Source organism: Labrus bergylta, chromosome 15 (assembly GCF_963930695.1).
Source record: "Labrus bergylta chromosome 15, fLabBer1.1, whole genome shotgun sequence".
In the NCBI taxonomy this organism is placed as follows: Eukaryota; Metazoa; Chordata; class Actinopteri; order Labriformes; family Labridae; genus Labrus; species Labrus bergylta.
This window is the reverse complement of record NC_089209.1, coordinates 27,477,310-27,498,911: the sequence shown is the minus strand read 5'-3', so window position 1 is coordinate 27,498,911 and position 21,602 is coordinate 27,477,310. Positions and strand designations below refer to the sequence as shown.

The 21,602-nt window shown below is 39.3% G+C and overlaps 1 protein-coding gene across 1 annotated transcript; it reads left to right on the top strand.

Moving 5' to 3' along the window:
- Positions 1-15,919: 15,919 nt before the first annotated feature.
- LOC136182721 (zinc finger protein 501-like) lies at positions 15,920-17,687 on the top strand. Its single transcript, XM_065963802.1, has one exon. It carries the CDS (start codon positions 16,428-16,430, stop codon positions 17,310-17,312), a length of 885 nt encoding a protein of 294 aa, XP_065819874.1. The 5' UTR covers positions 15,920-16,427; the 3' UTR covers positions 17,313-17,687.
- The last annotated feature ends 3,915 nt before the right edge of the window (positions 17,688-21,602 follow it).

The window sequence follows — 21,602 nt, the reverse complement described above, 5'->3', positions numbered from 1 at the left end:
ACATTAACCCATTAGGTGCCTACCTGAGTCTCACCTGGCTACCTGGCTATATAGACACACCCATGTACCCATCTACCCTTATGCCCCAAGTAGCAAAATAAACGAATGGAAATAACTCGTGAATGTAAACAATAATAATCAAAATACCCCGAAAATAATCTAATATTCAAATGTATCCCCAAAATATCCCAAAAATAAGAATATAGACTTTCACTTAATTTAGGTACAGTGAATAGCTGTAATATCTAGATTCAGATTAGGACACAATAGATTAAATAACACATTGTTCAAAACAGGAAAACATAATATGACTACTGTGGACAAGAGGAGACAGTGGAACATGTCATTTTACACTGTCAGAAATAAAGTTTCAAAAGAAGACAGATGATGGAAAACCTGAAAGAAATTAAAGTACATTTAATAAATATCTTACAAAAGAACTCAGAAAATGAAACTGTAGGATTTTATTTAAGAACCTTGGACGAACTCAGTTGATTGAGAAGACATAATCATTATAATTAGTTACAGAAATGTATTTTTGTTGTTGTTATTTTTGGGTGTACATTTTTATTTTATTTATTATTATTATTGATTTTTCTAATAGTCATAGGTATTCTGGCCCACACTCCAGTAGGTGGCGGTAATGCGCCTCAAAGCTACCCGCCAATAAAAAAGAAGAGTCAGTATCGTGTTTCAGACAAGGGGCAACCTCCGGTCTCGAAAAATGAAGCCTATGCGGAAGTACAAAACATGTTTACAGCCTGGTTCAAAAAACGAGATATATCTGAGAAGTTGACGGCCCCTTCTCCTCACACTGTGGGGGGGGGGTGATTTTTTTTTATAACTCATCGGATTTTATTATTTTAAGGAAAACGACTATGCCCATATTTGGTTGTGTCAGATTTGATTGACAGCTCTGCGCGCTGCATCTGTCTGTCAGGTCAGCAGGTCAGGAGGCTAACAGCTTGATCCTCTGATTTCTCCTCTTTTTTACTTCGTTTGGAGAGTTTGTTTAACACATATCTGACAACATACATGGCTTGCTGTGCGGTTAACAGACCATTCAACAAGTTGATGCTTCATTTTTCTTCGGTAAGTGATATAGTAGTGTTATATTTACTGCTTACTCATGTGTTTATATTTACGGACCTAGCTTGTTTAGCGTTAGCTTGTAAACCAGTCGGCTAACTGTGTAGCTCATTATTTACATTATTTACGGTCAATGGTTTAGAAATGTTTGTTGTTAAGATGTTGCTGTTGAAAATAATGAGTTTGTGTGATGTTAGAAGCTAAAGGTTCAGCTCGGTGGTTAACCACAGACTGTAAATATGGTTATCTGACGTTATGATGAATGTTATACTCCACGTAAATGTGGACATTAAAAAACAAACTTTGTGTAGTAATTATCCGTCAGTAACATAAACTGAACTGAACCTAATGTGCTGTGTAGGTTATAGAGGATGACATTAATGTTACATGGTTGATGTAGTGTCTTAAGATTTGAGCAAACTGTTAACAAATTAAAAAAAAAACTATATTAATAACCATATTAATTTTCACTGAACTCATACACAGAATATAGCAGTAGAAATATAAAATATAAATAACATATGGAATGAAAATAAGATATAAAGCACATAGATAATAAAGTATAAGAAATAGTTTGAAGAATACAGCCATGTACTGAGCTCATGTTAATAATAAATGAGTTACTGTATGTTCTGTACTAAAGCACAGAGAGTTGGGACCTGTTAATGATTTAAATAATTCAGGTTATATTTGTTTCATGTTAAGATGAAGTACTATCCACAATAAACTGCTTAATTTTTCCTCACACAAAATCTGAGACAATTTGATGTGGAATATCATCGTGTGAGTGAGAGAGCTGAAAACAGCATGATTACAATAATGTTTATCTTCTTAACTTTGAATAGATGTTGATTACCTGAATACTGGACCTTTGTTGTCTGGGTAGTACACTGTTGAATTTATAAATGTGCTCTTACACACAGATGAATACAGAAAAATAGATGAGAACAAAAAAATGATTTAATGAATAACTGATATTTTCTCTTTCTTTGCCATCCTGAAGACCCCTCACTAAAAGTCCATGTTCTCCTGGATCCATGTCACATGCTCGAGCTTCTTCTGAATGACTTTTCAACAGTCAAAGTTGTGCTGAGAGAAGATGGCCAGCAGATAAGACAGCAGTACATGAAGGAGCTCCACAGGCTTCAGGAGGAGGAGTGGGGTTTGCACCTTGGAAGACTGTATTCATGCTGTTCAAATAAAAATAGATCTCCTCCAAACAACTTGCAATCAAACCATTTTCTTCCCATTTTAAAACCCTTTGTCCAGTTTAGATGGGAGAAGTTGATATTATGTGATATTGATCAGGGAAGACTACATTTCTAAATCATTTTTAACTGTGTTTTTATTCACAAGTTATTGATCTTATTTACTCTCCATGTATCTTGATTTAAGAGTGGGGCTGTGTTTAAGGGCATATTTTTGCAATGACTCTGTTCCATCCCACTTTCAGAAATGAACTACATTAGTATTTGGTAAAAAAAAATGTTGAAAGAATAAAAAGTTGTGTAAAAGTAGACTTCCTTCCCTTAGCTATTGAGTTGAGCATTAATGCACATTTTAGTCTTGTCCTTTTAAAATCTGAAATGTATACTCATAAGTAGACATAAAGGAGTGCATTTCTATAGAAATATTTATTTAATCTGAAAAACAACATTAAAAAAAGTCTGTTTTTATAGCAGAGATTAACATGTTTACAGCTTGGTACAAAACAAACAAATAGGTGTGATTAGGTCATGAAGAAAAAAATCTCTTTTAACCACGAGGCCTTCAAGTCCTACTCCGACCGCGGCCTCCACTGAAAAAAGTCCCCGAGGAGAAGCAGACGGACACAGAGTCTTTTCAAAGTGAGCTTCTGTCCTCCCTGCGCAAACATTTGATAGAGACTCTGAAGATTGAGGTCCGGGCTGTGTTGGAGAGTGAAATGGCAGTCATTAGAGCCGACATTACTGCAGCCAGGTCCGAGCTAAAAGAATACAGAGAGTCCATTACATCCGAGCTGTCTACGTGGAGTGTCACGGTAAAAGGTATGGAGGAAAGCCTGTCTGCATGCACTGATGACGTTTCACATTTACAGAAAGAAGCTGATACTCTGATATTTATCATCCTCTCTGTCTCTATTTCTCTTCATCCTCTCTGTCTGTATTTCTCTTCATCCTCTCTGTCTCTATTTCTCTTCATTCTCTCTGTCTGTATTTCTCTTCATCCTCTCTGTCTGTATTTCTCTTCATCCTCTCTGTCTCTGTATTTCTCTTCATCCTCTCTGTCTCTCTATTTCTCTTCATCCTCTCTGTCTCTATTTCTCTTCATCCTCTCTGTCTCTGTATTTCTCTTCATCCTCTCTGTCTCTCTATTTCTCTTCATCTTCACAAAAGGCGATGAGCGTTTAAATTTCCTGTGATCCTGAACGCATCAGAATCGATCATCCGATCTCTATTGTAATAACAAGCATTTTCTTCTCCTCTTGAGAACAGACTTGACAAATCTTGACTTTTCATTTCTTACAAATCTGCACTAGGATGTTGTTATTTCTTCAAACTTAATTCCCGTTAATTGTGAATAAATGACGAGACAGTCAGTATCTTTTTCAGGCTCATACAGCTGAAGTGAGCCAGCGTGAGACCGCTCTATAACTTTACATTGATTTTCTTTTATTGGTGAAAAACATGAAAATAAAAAGTGCCATTTGGACAAAAGTAAATATACAAAAAATGACAATAGGAATGTATGGGTTATGTAGAACAAGTGACGGGTGGGGGTGTGAGGTGGGGGGTCCTTAGTTTGAACAGCACTACTACTAATCATAAAAGAAGCAAAAATAATATTAAAAAGAAAAATAGAAATGATAGAATAATACTAATGATATAATAGTATCGTATAAAGCTACTTTATGTTATGATGTGGAATCAGCTCCCACTGGTGGTAGGGTTATAATTAAGACGGTTTAGGAATGGGTCCCATGTTTCAGTCAAGGCCGATATATTGCTTCTCTGAGAGGCCATCATTATTTCCATTGTCATAAATCCTGTTAGAAGGTTGATCCAGTGGTTGATGTGTAATTATTTTTGCTTGGATTTCCAGTTCAGAAGTACTGTTTTCCTGGTGATAGTTAGAGATATGAGCAGAGGGTTTCTGAGTTTGGTCGGAGTGTCTAATTGTCTCCGAGCAGGCAGAGGGATGGGGATGTTGGGATTCTGCAACCCAAAATGTCTGGAAGTTGGTTTGTGTCCAAAAGTTTTGAACTGTCTGACATGTCCAGGTTGTGTGCAAATAATCATGTGTGTTGCCTAAATTGCATTGTGAGCATATTTCTGTTTGATAAGCCCATTTGAAACATTTCTTATGTAGCGATGTGTGTCTATGGATTGTTTTGTATTGAATGAGTTGTAGGTTAGTATTTTTTGTCATAACTAAAATATATTTTTGCAGATCTGTATCCAGAAGTCAGGGTCAGGATGGATATCTAGGTCATTTTCCCATTTAGAAATGGGAATTGTTATGGTGTCATCTGTTTTGTTTAGAATTGTGTAGACCTTAGAGATTTTTTTTCAGAGTCCGCAATCTTTATGATTTCTTTGCTTAATATAGAGGGAGTTAATGGGTTGTTAATTATATTTATCTTTGATTTCATGATTGAGCTTTTGATAGCGTAGAAATTGATGATTACCGACCCTGTACTCCTGGATTATTCTTTGGAAAGTAATGAATTGATTATTTTCAAACAGGTGATGAAGGTGTGGTTCCATGTGGGAAAGTGAATGGGGGTTTTGCCTTTTGGGAGAGAAAACTTAAATCTTTGATCATTATATTTTGGCACTGAGAATTTTCTAGCTCTATCCATTAATTATTGTGTTGGGGTTGTTGTATCCATTTCATAATGTACTGAATCTGGTTAGCTAGGAAATAGTATAGTACGTTTGGAGCATCCAGTCCGCCCTGGGTTTCCTCTCTCTGTAATGTTGAGAGTGTGACTCTAGGCTTTTTATTTTTACAGTAGAATTTGTTGGTGAGCAAGTCAAGAGATTTAAACCAGTTGTCTATAGGGGTTGTGGGAACCATAGAGAATAGGTACTTAACTTGGGGAAGGATTTGAATTTTAACTGTTGAAATATGTCCTATCAGAGAAAGCGGGAGTTTTGATCATCTTTTGAAGTCCTCTTGAATTATTTGAAAAATTGGGGTGTAATTGAGGGTGAAAAGTTCTGATAGCCCGGCAGAGATGTTAATACCTAAGTATCTAATATTACATTGTGAAAAGGGAGTCTACTATCAGACCATTTTTTTTATTACATTTGATTTTGTCCTACCAGAATTACCTCTGCCTGGAAGAGGTGTGCTCTCTAGAAGTTTGTCGGATAGTGCTGTTGCTAGATTTAAAGAAGCTATTTCAGCTGTTTTTGATTCAGTACCGTGTTTCAACCCGGTTGGAAACTCTTATGATAGCTTTAGTCCCTCTCAGCTAAATCAGTTTGTTGATAGTGCAGTGGATTCGCTGAGAGTTACTCTGGATTCGATTGCTCCCCTGAAACAGAAGGTTGTCAAGCGGCGGAGAGTGGCTCCATGGTTCAACTCAGAAACCCGTACTCTAAAAAAATCGTCGCGGAATTTTGAAAGAATATGGCACTCTCGTTTTTTCTGGCAGGATAGTCATAGAAAATATATGAAGGCTCTACGTCACGCCCCAGCTGCCTACTACTCCTCTCTAATTGAGGAAAACAAAGGCAATCCTAGATACCTTTTCAGCACTCTAGCCAGGCTGACAGAGAGTCATGGCTCCTTTGAGCCTTGTATTCCTCTAGCCCTCAGCAGTAATGACTTCCTGAGTTTTTTCAACAACAAAGTTGTAGACATCAAAGACAAAATTGGTAACCTCCTGCCCTTACCTGGTGCGGATATGTCTGGTACGGCAGAGACAGTTCCAGGACCAGATATTAGTCTGGACTGTTTTTCTCCAATCAACCTTTCGGAGCTATATTCCATTTTTTCTGCGTCGAAACCGTCAACCTGTATTTTGGACCCAATCCCAACCAAGCTGTTTAAGGAAGTTTTTCCCTTAGTTAGCAACTCTATATTAGATATGATAATTTCGTCTTTACTGGCAGGCTATGTACCACAGGCATTTAAAGTAGCGGTAATCAAACCTCTACTTAAAAAGCTTACTCTAGATTCAGGAACAGGATTACTGTAACTCTCTTTTGTCAGGGTGCTCTGACAAATCTCTAAAGACTCTTCAACTGGTCCAGAATGCTGCAGCTCGTGTACTGACCAGAACCAGGAAATAGGACCACATCACTCCTGTCCTGGCTTATCTGCACTGGCTCCTTATACAGTCTAGAATAGAATTCAGGATCCTTCTTCTCACCTACAAAGCACTAAATGGCCAGGCACCATCTTACCTGAAGGAGCTACTAGTGCCGTACTGTCCCTCGAGAGCGTTGCGGTCCCGGAGTGCAGGCCTGCTGGTGGTACCTACAGTCTCCAAGTGTACTATGGGGGGTAAAGCCTTCAGTTATCAGGCTCCTCTCCTCTGGAACCGCCTTCCAGCCGGGGTCCGGAAGGCAGACACAGTCTGTATTTTTAAGAATAGACTTAAAACTTTCCTTTTTGATAAATCTTATAGTTAGTGCTGGTGTAGACCAGCTCTTAGTTATGCTGCTATAGGCTTAGACTACCGGGGGAACTGGCACCTTGAGCTCCTCTCTCTCTCTCTCTCTCTGTGCATATACAGTACATCATATTACTGCATGTATCTATCTGTAAATTTCAGTCACTAACCACCTACTTTCCTGAGAGCTCTTGAGCTCTCTTAGGCTCCTCAAGATCGTTGGTTGACGGCATGCCAGAACAACCCCGGATCTTTGTAACATAGCAATAAGTAAGGTCTTTTACCTACTTTCTGTAACATAACAATGAGTAAGGTCTTTTTACCTGCTCTTTTGTAATGTTAACAGACACAGAGTAAGGTATTTTACCTGCTTTTTGTAAAGGGTCTTGAGATAACACTTGTTATGAGTTGACGTTATACAAATAAATTGAATTGAATTGAATTTGTTGGACAGGGAGTTGACATTCCCCATGAGGATTGAAGGTAGGACAGGCTTAAATCTCCATCTCCAAGCCTTACGTTTAGCCTTAAGCTTAGCTCCAGCCCAACATCTGCGGTATGCCTTCTTAAGCTCAGCCGGGATGTGATGACTTACTCCACGACTCCTCTCTCGAGTACACTAACCTCGTCATTGTACTCATTGTCAGTCAAAAATACACACTAAGACAACAAAAATGATAAAAAAATAACGATAGAAAAACATACACTAACTACGGAGCTACAAGGACTTGCTGCATCCCAATACAGAGCATAGCAACCAGGAAACTATATCATATCTGATATACCGTTAAACAGTTAAACTACTTTTACTTGTTGTATTTTTATTTTTATTTGTACAATATACCCATTTTTCCACTTTAGTGTGGAGTCCACTTAAAAAAACCTGCAAATATTCTCACAAAGTTGTTAAATCTATTCTCATAGACTCGTTCTCAAATGTTGGGTAGATTGTTGTTGGAGTTAAGTTACACTACACCCCATTTTGTGAACAAATGAGACAGCATACATACAGTTATTAGATCAGTTACAATTGCCATCAACAGAGCAGAGACATGATTGGAAAAACTATGAATTGGGGAATTCACACAAACTTGCTACAGCACAAACATGTAAGAATATCAGTTTAAGGACACTTCTGTGAAAAACATGTCCAGTGTAGGTCAAAGTAAAAAGATGTTTATCTTTTTAACATAACTACACATACTGCCCCGATGCACCGTTAAAGTCATGGCATATTAACCTATCAAAATGATTTGTGGCATATAAGAAATGTGTTTTGTTGTTAACATTTGAAGAAGTAAGTCCTGATAAGTGAAGGGATGAAAATCCTTTACCTGGGTAAATCCATCTTACCTTCTAAGCTTTCACTTGTGTGTCTGCACTTCATGTCAGCTGATCAGAGAAGTTGAGTCAAAAGAAACTCATGACTGTGGAGCAGTGGTGATAGGCGATGCTCTGTCTATGCACTGGTTAAGACTGACCTGACTGACCACAGAATCTGGGGTTGTTATGAGCTGTTAGGGTTCTGGAATGACGTGTCAACAAAGGACCAAAGGACCAAAGCACAGAATGTTTACTTTGGAATACATGGAAACATGTCAGTTTATATGTTGCCATGGAAACCAACCAGCAGGAAATCCTTTTATGGTTCCATTTACATAACACAACAAACAAAGTTGCTGTTTTATAAGTAAATATTTCAGTCCTGTTTCTACAGTCAATACACAAATGTACTAAATCAGTTCCTGATACCCCAATATTGCAACAATGTTCATCAGTGCTCTGAAAACTCCCCCAACTCTAGCATCATGGCTTCACTTTTTTCAATTATATAAATAAACAAGTCTGCTTGTAGTTGTGTTGAAATATTCATAAATGAAAGCAGTTACTTTCATTGCAAATAAGAAAAGTTTTAGGATTGATGACGAGTCAGGTTACTGTGGGAAGTGGATAGCACCAAGACCAATCAAAGAGCAAAAGGGGCACTGAACAAAGAAAGAGCAGTCTCAATCTCTCTTGGGAAAGGAGAAGGAAAAGCAGTGATTAAAAAACAAGGGAAAAGAAATATGGCAGAAAAGATGGGATGAGGATCAGAAAGGAAGTGGTTTGTATAAAATACAAAAATCAGTTGTCACAAAGAGCTATAAAGAAAGGAATAGAAGGGAGGAAATGATCATAATGAGACTTAGTGTAGGTCATACTGGGCTGAATGACACAATGGTTATACTAGGGAAAAGGAACAGGGACGAGTGTGAAAGATGCAGAACTCAGGAAAATGTAGAACATATATTATTACATTGTAATAAGTATGTAAATGAGAGAGAGAGATTGAAAGAGAAAATCAGAGCTACAGGGCGTGAATGGAATATGAGAGGAATACTGGACACAGAGGAAGAAGGAGAGGGGATACTAGTCTGGGAGCCAGGTCCCTCCCTCAGGATGTTTTTTGTTACCTTTTTTTTCACTATGATTTTTAGTTAGCACATACCTTGGGCCATCAAAAGTTCATATCGACCACTCCCAACTCGGGGCTGTTTGGTCCTGGAGGGCCAAAAAAAACCTTTTTGAAAAATGCTTCAGTTAAGATCATGTAATGTTACAAATTATCTTGTTAAAATTGCATCAATAGCCATACAAATATGACATTTGGCACAGAGTATCCTGAGATATAGGGGGAAAGTATCAAAATAAGATTAAGATATAAAGAGAACAAGGGTAGCAGGTAGAATTTAAATTCTAGAGAAGGGAAGTGGCATGATGATACACACTCTTGTACAGTAGGTGGCGGTATGCACCTTTAAGCTGCATACCATTACATACTGTGTCAGGTTGAAAATGTGGGGTGTCAGATTCAGTTTGGGTACCAGGTCATTCAGGGATTGAGGGGAATAAAATCTCTGACAAACTTTCAAAGAATGAAAGAAGTCAGTTATTCAGGGAGCTATCTGACCTGGGACTCTCATCTTTCTCCTTTAAGTCTATATTTTCTATACAAACTTTCAATCTGTTGGGGGCGCAGCTCTTAGATTCTTACGCTACTGGCCTGTATCAGAAGATATGAATGAAGTACACACTAATAGAAAAAGAGGAATTTATCTTCTAATTGCTCCTTTGGCCTTTTCTATATAGATATCATCTAATTGACTGAAGCGTCGCTCGTCCAGTCTCTTCCTCCAGTGATATTTACTGCAGATAGGTTATTTATTTTTTCAGTTCATGTAAGTTGTCTTCTAATGCGTGCTCTAGTTATATTTTTTCCTGTATCAATAGCTAATTATTTAATCTTAAACTTCAACAATAAGAAAGGTTTTTGAATCATTAGAAAGATTAGGACTTGTTTTACTTGATAAGTATTTACTGTTTTTAGTTTCTGAGTGCTCTGAGCAGGTGGTAGATTCCACCAGCTGAGACCACAGTGCATACCTTCCAACCTGGTGACCACTTCCTAGTTTGCAACTTGAAACCAATAGAGATCAAACTACATTATAAACCACACACACCAATGCTTCAAGTGATGAGAACAACTGCAATAGATACTGTGCATGCGTCCACAAATGTCTTCAACAGTGACTGTTATCAGAAATGTTGGTCCATTAGAAACACCATCACAGTGAGATATCTACAGACTCACATGTTAGAAAGCTTCTCATTCTTAATCCTGCAAAGATATGTAGAATAATAACACTCTATAATACTCAAAAGCCATACTTGAAATGTTCTGTTTTTAATATTCATATTTCTACATTGATAAGATCGTCTTTTTAGAGTTAACTGATACAACAGATGTTCGTACGGTAGATTGATTGGTAGCAGGTGAAGACGTTCACTCCCTATCATATCGTCCAATAGGAGATCTAAGAAAACAAGCAACGTTAGACTAATGCATTGGAGGCAAAGCAAACTCTAAATGTCTTTGTTTAATATGATGAACAAGTATACTCAGACTTTCAACCAGTGGTGATATAAAAGACAAACAGAAGCTTCTATTAGTTTGTGATTTATGAACAGCTGACTCAGAAGAAGTTTAGCTTCATATCTGTTACGAGCACTCACCCTCTACCACAAGACACCTAATCCCTTAAAACGCTGAACCAAAGCAGCAGGATAAACATATCACCAGACTTCTGAACCAACATCATCACAGAACAGAAATTCCTATTGGAAGTCTAACTGAATGGAAAGGAATCTGTAGGCTGCAGGGACGGTGCCAGGATTTATTTCCTCCCGGTGTTTAGGGGGAGCTTGAATATGTTGGGGTGCTATAAACAGCCGATTTTCATGAGTTCATAGGTACTTTTTTAAGTTCTCTCTTCTTCTTTTTTCTAGACATACGTGAGGGGGCTTAACCGGAGCTAGACAGATTTGTGATGGGGCTATAGCGCCCCCTAGCCCCAGTGTAGCGCTGTGCTTGGTAGGCTGTACCTGCTGACAGTATATGAGCAACAATGTGAAGATGAATACTTTTCAGCACGTGACGGTCAGCACTTTGTCAGCCATGTGTGTTGGGTTGCGGTGTTGTCTGATAATCCACAGTCTGTTTCATGAAGTCCTTGTTGAACATTTACTACAGAAACAACCCCACCTAACAATGGTTGTTCCTTTGAAAGGGTTAATGTGTTCACATTTCTTGGTGTATGGATAAGAGACTTACTTGGAAAACTCATGTAGAAAAATCATCTGTAAATGTGAGAAAGTGAATAACATCCTCAGAAGTCTAGCAGGAAGTGATTGGGGGGCTAAATGTTCTACATTATAGAAAAACAATGGACCCCCTTCTGTAATGTCTGTATTGTTCTGATATCACCAATAAAAAATAAGAGACAAAATAAAATCTGATAATCTGGATTTGATAATCCTTAAAGACACGGTCACACTGGCCATCCGTACCGTGCCCAAGCACGCTTCAACGCTAAAGTCCAGTTCGTTTGACCAGTGTGACCGCTCCGTATCGTGCTCAGGCACGGTACACTTCCTTTGCTTTGGCACACTTCAGAGAGGTGTGCTTCAGCACGGTACACTTAATGCATGAGCACAAGCACGCGGGTACATAGAGCTGACAGCCTTCATTATGGAGAAATCCAGAGTTTCATGGCTGTATCTGACTAACATGACACAATATAAGACACAAAGTAGCTGTCATGTTCTGTGTTGTTCTCCAATGTGCGGGCATCCGCGCGGCCGAGTCCACGCGCAAGTCCATGCGTGAGTCTACGTGGACGCCTGCACATCGGAGAACAAATAATTAATTTATGGCTGTGTCTGATTAAAATGGCTTAAATAAGCTGTAAAGTCAGTAAAGTAGCTGTCATGGGTTTTTCTCTGATGTGCAGACGCGGACTCGACTGCGCGTCTCTCTCTCTCTCTCTCTCTCTCTCTCTCGTCCGCTTGTTTGTAAACTGAGCATGCTTCATAATAACATAAAGCGTGCATGTGTTGTATTAAGACGTTATGTACAAGAGGTAATCGTGCTTAGGCACGGATAGTCCTGTGTAGTGTGACCGTGGGCCGCGCCGGCCAGCGGGGGAATGGCGCTGCGGGGGGGCGCAACTTCAAAAAAAGTAATCTATATATAGGACAAATATTGATCAAATTCTGCTTGAGAATGGAACAGTTGTTACATCTACAAATGATATTCTTCAAACTTTAATGAACTATTACACTAATAATTTTAAGGAGGTAGAATCACGGTCACTTAATTTGTCCATACCTGAAGATATTAAATCATGCCCTCGTCCTAAACTTACAGATGAACAGCATTTATAATGTGTAGGTCCAATTAACTTAATTCTAAGTTGATCAAATCTTACTGGAGGTAAATTGATGATTTGTTTTTCATTCGGTGAGGTAATGCTGAAGATTGAAAAGAATTTCACGCGTTTATGAATTCTAGAACGGAATCCATGAAGTTCATTTTGTGTTTTGACTCAGATCATATTTCCTTTTTGGATGTTTTGGTGAAAAAGGCGGAAACTTCTGTTTGGGATTGTTATGGTTGGGTTAAACAATACCCTGAAATCTGGGCCGGGGTGTGGTCAGGTGTGAAGTGCCCAATGTGAATACAAGCTTCTCTCACTGTATAGACACTTTTTGATGATAAGGCTATGGCTGTATTCAGATGCTAAAAATGCACTTCACGGCAGATTGTGGAAGATAATGTGAGAGTAAAACCAAGTTAACGTATGAAAGGCTACATGTGGATAGAGACAGAAACTCAACAGAATAGTTCATTTACCCTGATAGCAAGATTTGAGTTGGTCTCCTTCCTCTTTGTATGGGGCTCTACAAACTGCAGCCAGGTCAGGATCCACTGCTGCCTGCCAGTCGTTTGGGCTCCAGACCTTCCAGATGAAGCAAGTCGCTTATAGCGGGTGTACTGGGTCCTCAGAGAATTCCACCTCTTCTTGAGCTCTTTCTCTGAGAGACAAAGATACATTTTAAACATTGTGCCCATGTCCAAATCATGTCTATATGCAGAGCCAACAAAGGTTATTTTCAGTGGTGGATGAGTCAGTTCATCAACTTCAGTTGTTTTGGGAGAACACCATCTTTCACCTAGAAAGATGGTGTTCTCCCAAAACAATTGAAGCCCCAGTCCCACCTTGGAACATGTAACTCCAACGACCCACAGACGACTGGGGGTGGTAACGATTCTAGGCCAAACAAGGCCAACGACTCAGCTAACGACTCTGATGTGAGTCATCCACAGAGGCTTAAATCTCAAGCTCCATCCACCAGATAGTTCATAACTGAAGAAACCTTTTGGAGGAGAGGTGAAACGTCTTCAAAATCTTTAACCAGTCCAGTTGCCTTTGGATAAAGCTTCGAATTTGCCATGACCTGGATCACTGAGAACCTACACAGACAAGAAGAAATATAGGATGTAGAGTTTATTTCCAGCTCTTTGTTAGCATGATTGATAGCATGTGTGTCTGTAACGTTGTAGGTTATCAGAGTAACGTCGAGTAGAATTTTCCTTCTGTGACTCTAATGTGTGTCAGATGTCCGGGTTTCAGGATCTTAAAGATTTATTCAGACGGCGGCTGCTCGCTGCGGTTATCAGAGATATATCAGAAACTACAACATGTGGATACGAAAAGGAGCTCCACCGACAAAGAAAACTGCTGGATGTGATTTTAATACCTGAAATCAAGCTGCAGAGAGCAGGTAGGTTTTCTTTCCACTTTCCACCAAAGTAGATATGATTATTGGAGATAAGTTTATGAAATGGTATGCTATTCACAGGAGGAAAATAGTGAATTACATTTACTCTCATTACTGTAATTGAGTGTTTTTTTGAATCTGTACTTTTACTTAAGTACTTTTACTCAAGTATTGTTCTAAAAACTTCAAAGCAGATACAGTTGAAGCTTCAGTGGGGAACACAGTGACTTATAAAAATATCTCATAGAAGCTCATACAGGGTCTCTTGGGGTCAGGGTTAATAATAAATAGTGCAAATGCTGATTGACGTTAACAATAACACTGAAATGTATTTATTTGTTGTGTTTATGTCTGTTTGTTTCTGCATACATTGAAAAACAAGCAGAACTACAGTACATAAGGTTATCAAATACTATGAAGAAAAACAAATGTTTTACTTGGCTGAATACCAAACATAAGTTTGATATAATATGTTTACAGGAGACACACTCAACTCAAAAAGAGGAAGAGATGTGGATATGAGAATGGATGGGAGCTATCATTTTTAATCGTGGTTCAAGAAGTCCGAGGGGTGATGCAATCTTACTCAGGGAGCATCTGGATTATTCTTTAAACAAGATAGATGGTCGTATAATTATGATGTTACATTTATGTTTAATTTATTTATATGCTCGAAATAGCAAGGTTCATACGTTTTTTTAAATGTGCTCAATATGATTCAGCATTTCAAACAATCAATCCATTATTTAGAAACTAAAATAATCAACTCAAATCCTCTCAACTCAAAGCGTTTCTGAGTGAGACAAAGAGCCTGTCAGTATTTTCTTCAACATTTCCATTCATAAATCAGCCCACTACTTTATAAGCCTTGATTATTAGACATCATGAAACATGCTGCTGGTTAAAAGAAGGTGTAAACAAAGTGTCATGTTGTTGATGTTTTTGAAAAGAACAAGTTGCTCTGAAAACAACAAGTTGCTCTGAAAACACTACAGTTTTTAGCTTTTCTGTTTTGTATGAAATATTAATTTCCTTTGTCAGTCACAACCTGTTTAATTGATCAACTGTTACAGAGGTTGGAAAAACAGGGAGGTGGACCCAAGTGCAGAAAACAAAAATATTTAATTAAACAAAAAGGCCAAAGGCAACAAAACACAGGGATCAAAAATAGGGAGCCACAGAGGAGCACAAGCAAAAACTAACATTCATACAACATACAACGAACTGACGCAGAAGGGAAGAAACACAGAGACTAAATAGACACAGGGGTAATCAAACACAGGTGAGACTAATGACACAGGTGAAGACTATGAGGGCAATCACACAGGAAGGAATGGACACAACACTGAGGACAACTACAAAATAAAATACATGAAACACTGAAGACACACAGAACTCAAGAATGAAACAAAGCACACTAGAACATAAAGAAACACTAACCTAGAAAACACACAAGGGAAACAACACCATCAAACAAGAATGAGAACTAAAAACAACAAGAAAACCTAAACTCTGAAAATAAGAAACCAAATCATGACATCAACTGAACAAACTACTCATCACGTAGTTATCATGCTACAAGTTTTAGACTTGTAATCAATCTTTGTAGTAGCCTCGCTATGAGCACAAAAAGTGAACGTACAGCTCCGACCTGAATCAAAAACCAAAGAAACAAATGACACATAATACTTCCCTAAGGGTTTGAAATGTTGTGTCCACTTGTTTTATTTTCTTACTTTAATTTGTAAAGATTTGCATGAACTTATCATGCTTTTGTCAAATAAAATATTAAAAGAATGGCTGTAAACCATAACGCGTTAATCACAGTCAGGTCTGAAATGAATGCAAGTTTTTTAAATGACAGTACGTGCAGTGATGGAATGAAACCAACCAACCACCATGAATGGGAAAGGAACCACAGATCGGATTTGAACCAAGGCTGCAAGGCTTTTTACACAACCTCTTCGGCTGGTTTAATTTACTTTTACTTTTTTTACCAATTCCCTTTTTCCGTGGATAAGTTAATATAGTGTCTTCAGTCTACCACAAGTTCCTTATTTTCTTTCCAAATAAAGGTCGGTTTGTATCAGAAAAGGAAGTAAAGTAACCTAAGCTTAAGACAAATTACAAAATAATAGCATTAAAAACTTGTTTCATATGCAAAATAAGTGAATTCCAATGATTAAAACATTATCAATTCCAATTAACTATCGATTTTCAGCCATTAAAAATAAAATAATTTGACAGCCCTTATTAATATTAAAAAATCAGTCCAAGTACTGATAATGTTTGTTTACTGTGTCCTGCAGATGTCCAGCAGCTGTTGGTGAGTAAAGAAGAGCTTCCACCTGAGCAGCAGGAGTGGAGCCACATTCTGGACCAGGAGGACACTAAGCCTCAACACATTAAAGAAGAACATGAGGAACTGTGGATCAGTCAGGAGGAAGAACAGCTTCAAGGACTGGAGGAAGCTGATACCACCAAGTTCCCCTTCACTCCTGTCTCTGTGAAGAGTGAAGATGATGAAGAGAAACCTCAGTCCTCACAGCTTCATCAGAGACAAACTGAACAGATGGAAACAGGAATTGATGGAGAGGACTGTGGAGGAGCAGAACCAGAGAGCGACTCAGATCCAGAGAGACCTTTACAACCAGAGATTGAGGTCAAGATTGAAGACTCTGATGAACCTGAGACTGATGACAGTGATGATTGGCAAGAGACAAAAGAAGATCTGTCAGAATCAAACTTGAAAAATAAGAAACTAAAGACTGGTAAGAGACCACATAGGTGCTCGGAGTGTGGTGAAAGATTTTACCACAAAGGGTCAATGACCAAACACATGTTGGTTCATACAGGAGAGAAACCCTTCAGCTGCTGTTTGTGTGATAAAAGATTAAGTACTAAGGGAAGTCTGACCACTCATATGATGGTTCACAGTGAAAAGAAACGCTACAGCTGCTCTCAGTGTGAGAAAAGATTTACCCATAAGGCTGGTCTGACAAATCACATGGCAAACCACAGAGGGGAGAAACCCTTCAGCTGCACTGAGTGTGGTAAAAGTTTTACCCAAAGAGGAACTCTGGCCACACACATGTTAGGTCATACAGGAGAGAAACCATTCAGCTGCTCTCAATGTGAGAAAACATTTACTCATAAGTCTAGTTTGACATATCACATGGCAAATCATAGAGGGGAGAAACCCTTCAGCTGCCTTGAGTGCAGTAAAAGATTTAACCGAAAGAAGGTTATGACCAGACACATGTTAGGTCATACAGGAGAGAAACCCTTCAGCTGCTCTGAGTGTGGTAAAAGATTTAATCGAAAAGATCTTGTGACCAAACACATGTTAGTTCACACAGGAAAGAAACTCTTCAGCTGCGCTGAGTGTGGTAAAAGATTTAAGCAAAAATGGCATCTGACCACACACATGATGATTCACACTGGAGAGAAATGCTAATCCTGTGCAATGTTAAAAAAGATCCAAAGGAATCCAAGTTAACAACATCACTAATGTGTATTCATAAGTATGTATTGACTAACAGATGTATAACTGCTGTTATAAAGGGATATAAGACAATTCTATTGACAGAAATCTGTCTCTACTGTTTTGCCATTGATGTTTTGTTGATGACATGTGAACCAGTAAGTTGGGAGCAGCTATGACATTCGAATTGAAAGGGTTTATATGAAACAGTTACAGTGTAAGGATTCTTCTTCTCTCCTGATATCTTCTATTCTTTCTGTCACTCTGTTTCCTTGGAGGCCTCTGTGTTGGGTAGCACAAGTTCTTCAGACAGCTCATGTGTAACCTTGTAATAAATAAACTGATGGAGAGTGAGAAAGACTTTCATCTACTTGTGTTATTTTGTGTGGAGTGTCTAAAGTCTCTTTGGTAAAGAAAAGGAGTTCAGCAGATCCTGATGCAGAGTGACCACAGTCAGATCAGGTCCAGGTTGATTTCACTGAAAACCTTTAACCCTTAATAAGAATCCTGCAGTCAGAATACAAAATAAAGAAAATCTCAATGACACCTGAACATGCACAGGATTAATTAAGAGTGCAGAGGCCACTGGGCACAAAACTGCTGCAGCCTTTGATCACAAACTGAATGACAACACCTGTAGATGTCATCTGGCATTCTGGATTTACTCAACATATTGTTAGAAGAAACAATAGAAATGCATTAGATAGATACTTTATCCATCCCCTGGGGGAAATTCAGGAGTGTCCCATAGCTCACAAGTTAGAAAAAATAGAACAGAGAAAACATCAATATTAATTTAAAACTGCATAGATATTAACAGATAATTAAAATACTTAAAGTCTTTATATTCCTTAATGCTTCTTATAATGGCACAAATCACCAGGGTGTTAGGGAGAGAAACAAGAAAACGGCAGACAGTAACGTTCCACCCACAGATCCAGCCATGAGCTGCTACCATTGGCCTGTGTGTTAAAAAGCCTAATGGCTGTGGGGACAAAGGATCTCCTGAACCTCTCGGTCCTGCAGCACAGTGAAATTAGATGTCCAATGCAGCTACTTCTCCTACCTGCCATGATGTCATGAAGAGGATGACTAACATTGTCCAATATATTCTGTCCTTTCTTTCGCACGCATCTCTCCACCTCAATCCTCAGTAAGTCCCTCTTGCCTAAAACTGAGCTAGCCTTTTTTATCAGCTTGTCAAGCCGCCTAGTGTTCTTGTCAGTCATGTTGCCCCCCCAGGCAGATCACATAAAAAAGAACACTCTCCACCACTGACTGCCCATTCCTAATGCACGCCACAATAGCCGTGTCATCAGAATATTTCTGAATGTGGCAGAATTCAGAATTCCATGTACAAAGTGAACAGGAATGGAGCTAGCACAGTCCCCTGAGGAGCCCCCATCTTGCTAACCACCGTACCAGAGACACAGTTCCCCAGCCTGACAAACTGTGGTCGATCTGTCAGGTAATCTGTGATCCAGGCAGCGAGAGAGGAATCCACCCCCATCCCCTCAAGTTTGTGTCTTAGAAGAGGGGGCTGGATGGTGTTGAAAGCGCTTGAAAAATCAAAGAACATAATCCTCACATAACTACACAGCTCCTCCAAGTGGGAGTAGGCCCTGTGGAGCATGTACAGCACAGCATCATCCACTCCAATATGCTGCTGGTACGCAAACTGTAGAGGGTCCATTGAATGTCCAACCTGTTGTCCAAGACTGCGAAGAAGTAACAGTTTCAGTGTCTTCATGATGTGTGAAATGAGAGCCACCGGCCTATAGTCATTTAGCTTGTTTGGACGGCCTACTTTAGGTACCGGTACGAGACATGATGTTTTCCAGAGAAGCGAAACTTTCGCCTTCTGTAGACTTAGGTTAAAGATCCACTGGAGGGGTTCCGCCAGTTGGGCTGCACACTCTTTAAGCAGTCTCGGACACACCCCATCAGAACCAGCTGCTTTTCCAGGATGCAGCCTCTGAAGCTCTGACCTCACATCATCCATTGTGAAGAACAGGGGAGGGGTCCCAGGTGAGGGGGAAGTTGCAGCAGCAGTGTGAGGAGTGCAGCTGTGTGGAGAAGAAAGGGAGAGGTGTCTTGCAGCTAAAGTAGTGGTAGAGGGAATGGGTGAGACTATATCAGCTGGTGCTGGACACACACTAGCCACCATGTGAAACCTGTTGAAAAACTGGTTGAAGACATTGGATTTATCAACATCATCATCACTAGTGGTAAATTGGCAGTTCTTTTTACTGTAGCCAATGATGGTTCTCATTCCCCTCCACACCTCTTTGGTGTCATTATGCTGCAGCTTCCTCTCTACTTTCTTTTTGTAGTTCGTCCTTGCCTGCTTTAATGCCCTCTTTAGCTCATGTTGCACACTCTTGACCTTCACCCTGTCTCCCTCCCCAAAGGCCTCTTTTTTCTTGTTAAGGAGTTTCTTGATGTTACTTATGATCCAGGCTTTGTTATAGAGAACGCACCGTACAGTCCTTACTGGTATCACAGTTTCCCAGCAAAGATAAATATAGTCTGTGGTGCATTCAACTATTCTGTCCATGTTACTGTCCAAGTTGTTCCCCTGTGACTCCAGCAGTACACTCCAATCGGTGCGCTCAAAGCAAGTCCCTTAAATAATCACTAGCCTCTGGTGTCCACTTCCTGAATGAGCGAATGGTTGCATGCTGACTAAGTACACAGGATTTATAGGAAGGCTGAAGAAAGACCAGGTTGTGATCTGGTCTGCCTAGTGGTGGTACAGCTGAAGCACTGTAAGCTTCTTTGATGTTAGCATACAGCAGATCAAATGTCTTATTTCCCCTTGTCTGACAGTAAACAAACAGTGAAAAGCTAGTCAGATTGGAGTTGAGGTTGACATGATTAAAATCTCCGGATATTGCAATGAACGCATCTGGGTGTTGAGTCTGTATTCTTGCAACAGTTTTATTGATGACGTCACATGCCACCATAGCAACCGCTCTTGGTGGAATGTAAACAACAATGGCGACGATGTGAGAGAACTTCCTCGGTACATAATACAGTCTGAGACCAACTGCCAGAAGTTCAATTTCCTGTCAGCACAGCTTTTCTTTCGCAGTTATATGACCAAGGTTACACCACCGATTTTGTCACAAACAGAACCAGGCCCTCACCCTCACCTTTGCACTTTCCACTCACTCTCACATCTCTGTCTGCTGGTACCAGTTAAGTCGACAGAAGTGTCCAGAATGTAATTGTTCAGCCAGGTCTCCGTAACACACGAGACTACACTCACTATGTCTCTTGGTCTTTCACAAGTGCCTCCAGCTCTTCACATTTGTTGGACAGGGAGTTGACATTCCCCATGAGGATTGAAGGTAGGACAGGCTTAAATCTCCATCTCTGAGCCTTACATTTAGCCTTAAGCTTAGCTCCAGCCCGACATCCGTGGCATGCCTTCTTAAGCTCAGCCGGGATGTGATGACTTACTCCACGACTTGTCCGTTGCAGAATAAGGAGGTCCTCTCTCGAGTACACTAACCTTGTCATTGTACTCATTTTCAGTCAAAAATACACACTAAGACAACAAAAATAATAAAAAATAATGATAGAAAAACATACACTAACGACGGCGCTACAAGGACTTGCTGCATCCCAATACGGAGCATAGCAACCAGGAAACTATATCATATCTGATATACCGTTAAACAGTTAAACTACTTCTGCTTGTTGTATTTCCCTTTGTATTTGTAGTATATACCCATTTTTCTACTTTAGTGTGGAGTCCACTTAAAAAAACCTGCAAATATTCTCACAAAGTTGTTAAATCTATTCTCATAGACTCGTTCGCAAATGTTGGGTAGATTGTTGTTGGAGTTAAGTTACACTACACCCCATTTTGTAAACAAATAAGACAGCATACATACAGTTATTAGATCAGTAACAATTACCATCAACAGGGCAGAGACATGATTGGAAAAACTATGAATTGGGGAATTTACACAAACTTGCTACAGCACATAAACATGTAAGAATATCAGTTTAAGGACACTTCTGTGAAAAACATGTCCAGTGTAGGTCAAAGTAAAAAGATGTTTATCTTTTTAACATAACTACACATACTGCCCCGATGCACCGTTAAAGTCATGGCATATTAACCTATCAAAATGATTTGTGGCATATAAGAAATGTGTTTTGTTGTTAACATTTGAAGAAGTAAGTCCTGATAAGTGAAGGGATGAAAATCCTTTACCTGGGTAAATCCATCTTACCTTCTAAGCTTTCACT

Bases quoted from the DNA above. Each gene is read 5' to 3' on its own strand.
- LOC136182721 (XM_065963802.1), top strand. From the start codon at position 16,428: ATGGAAACAGGAATTGATGGAGAGGACTGTGGAGGAGCAGAACCAGAG.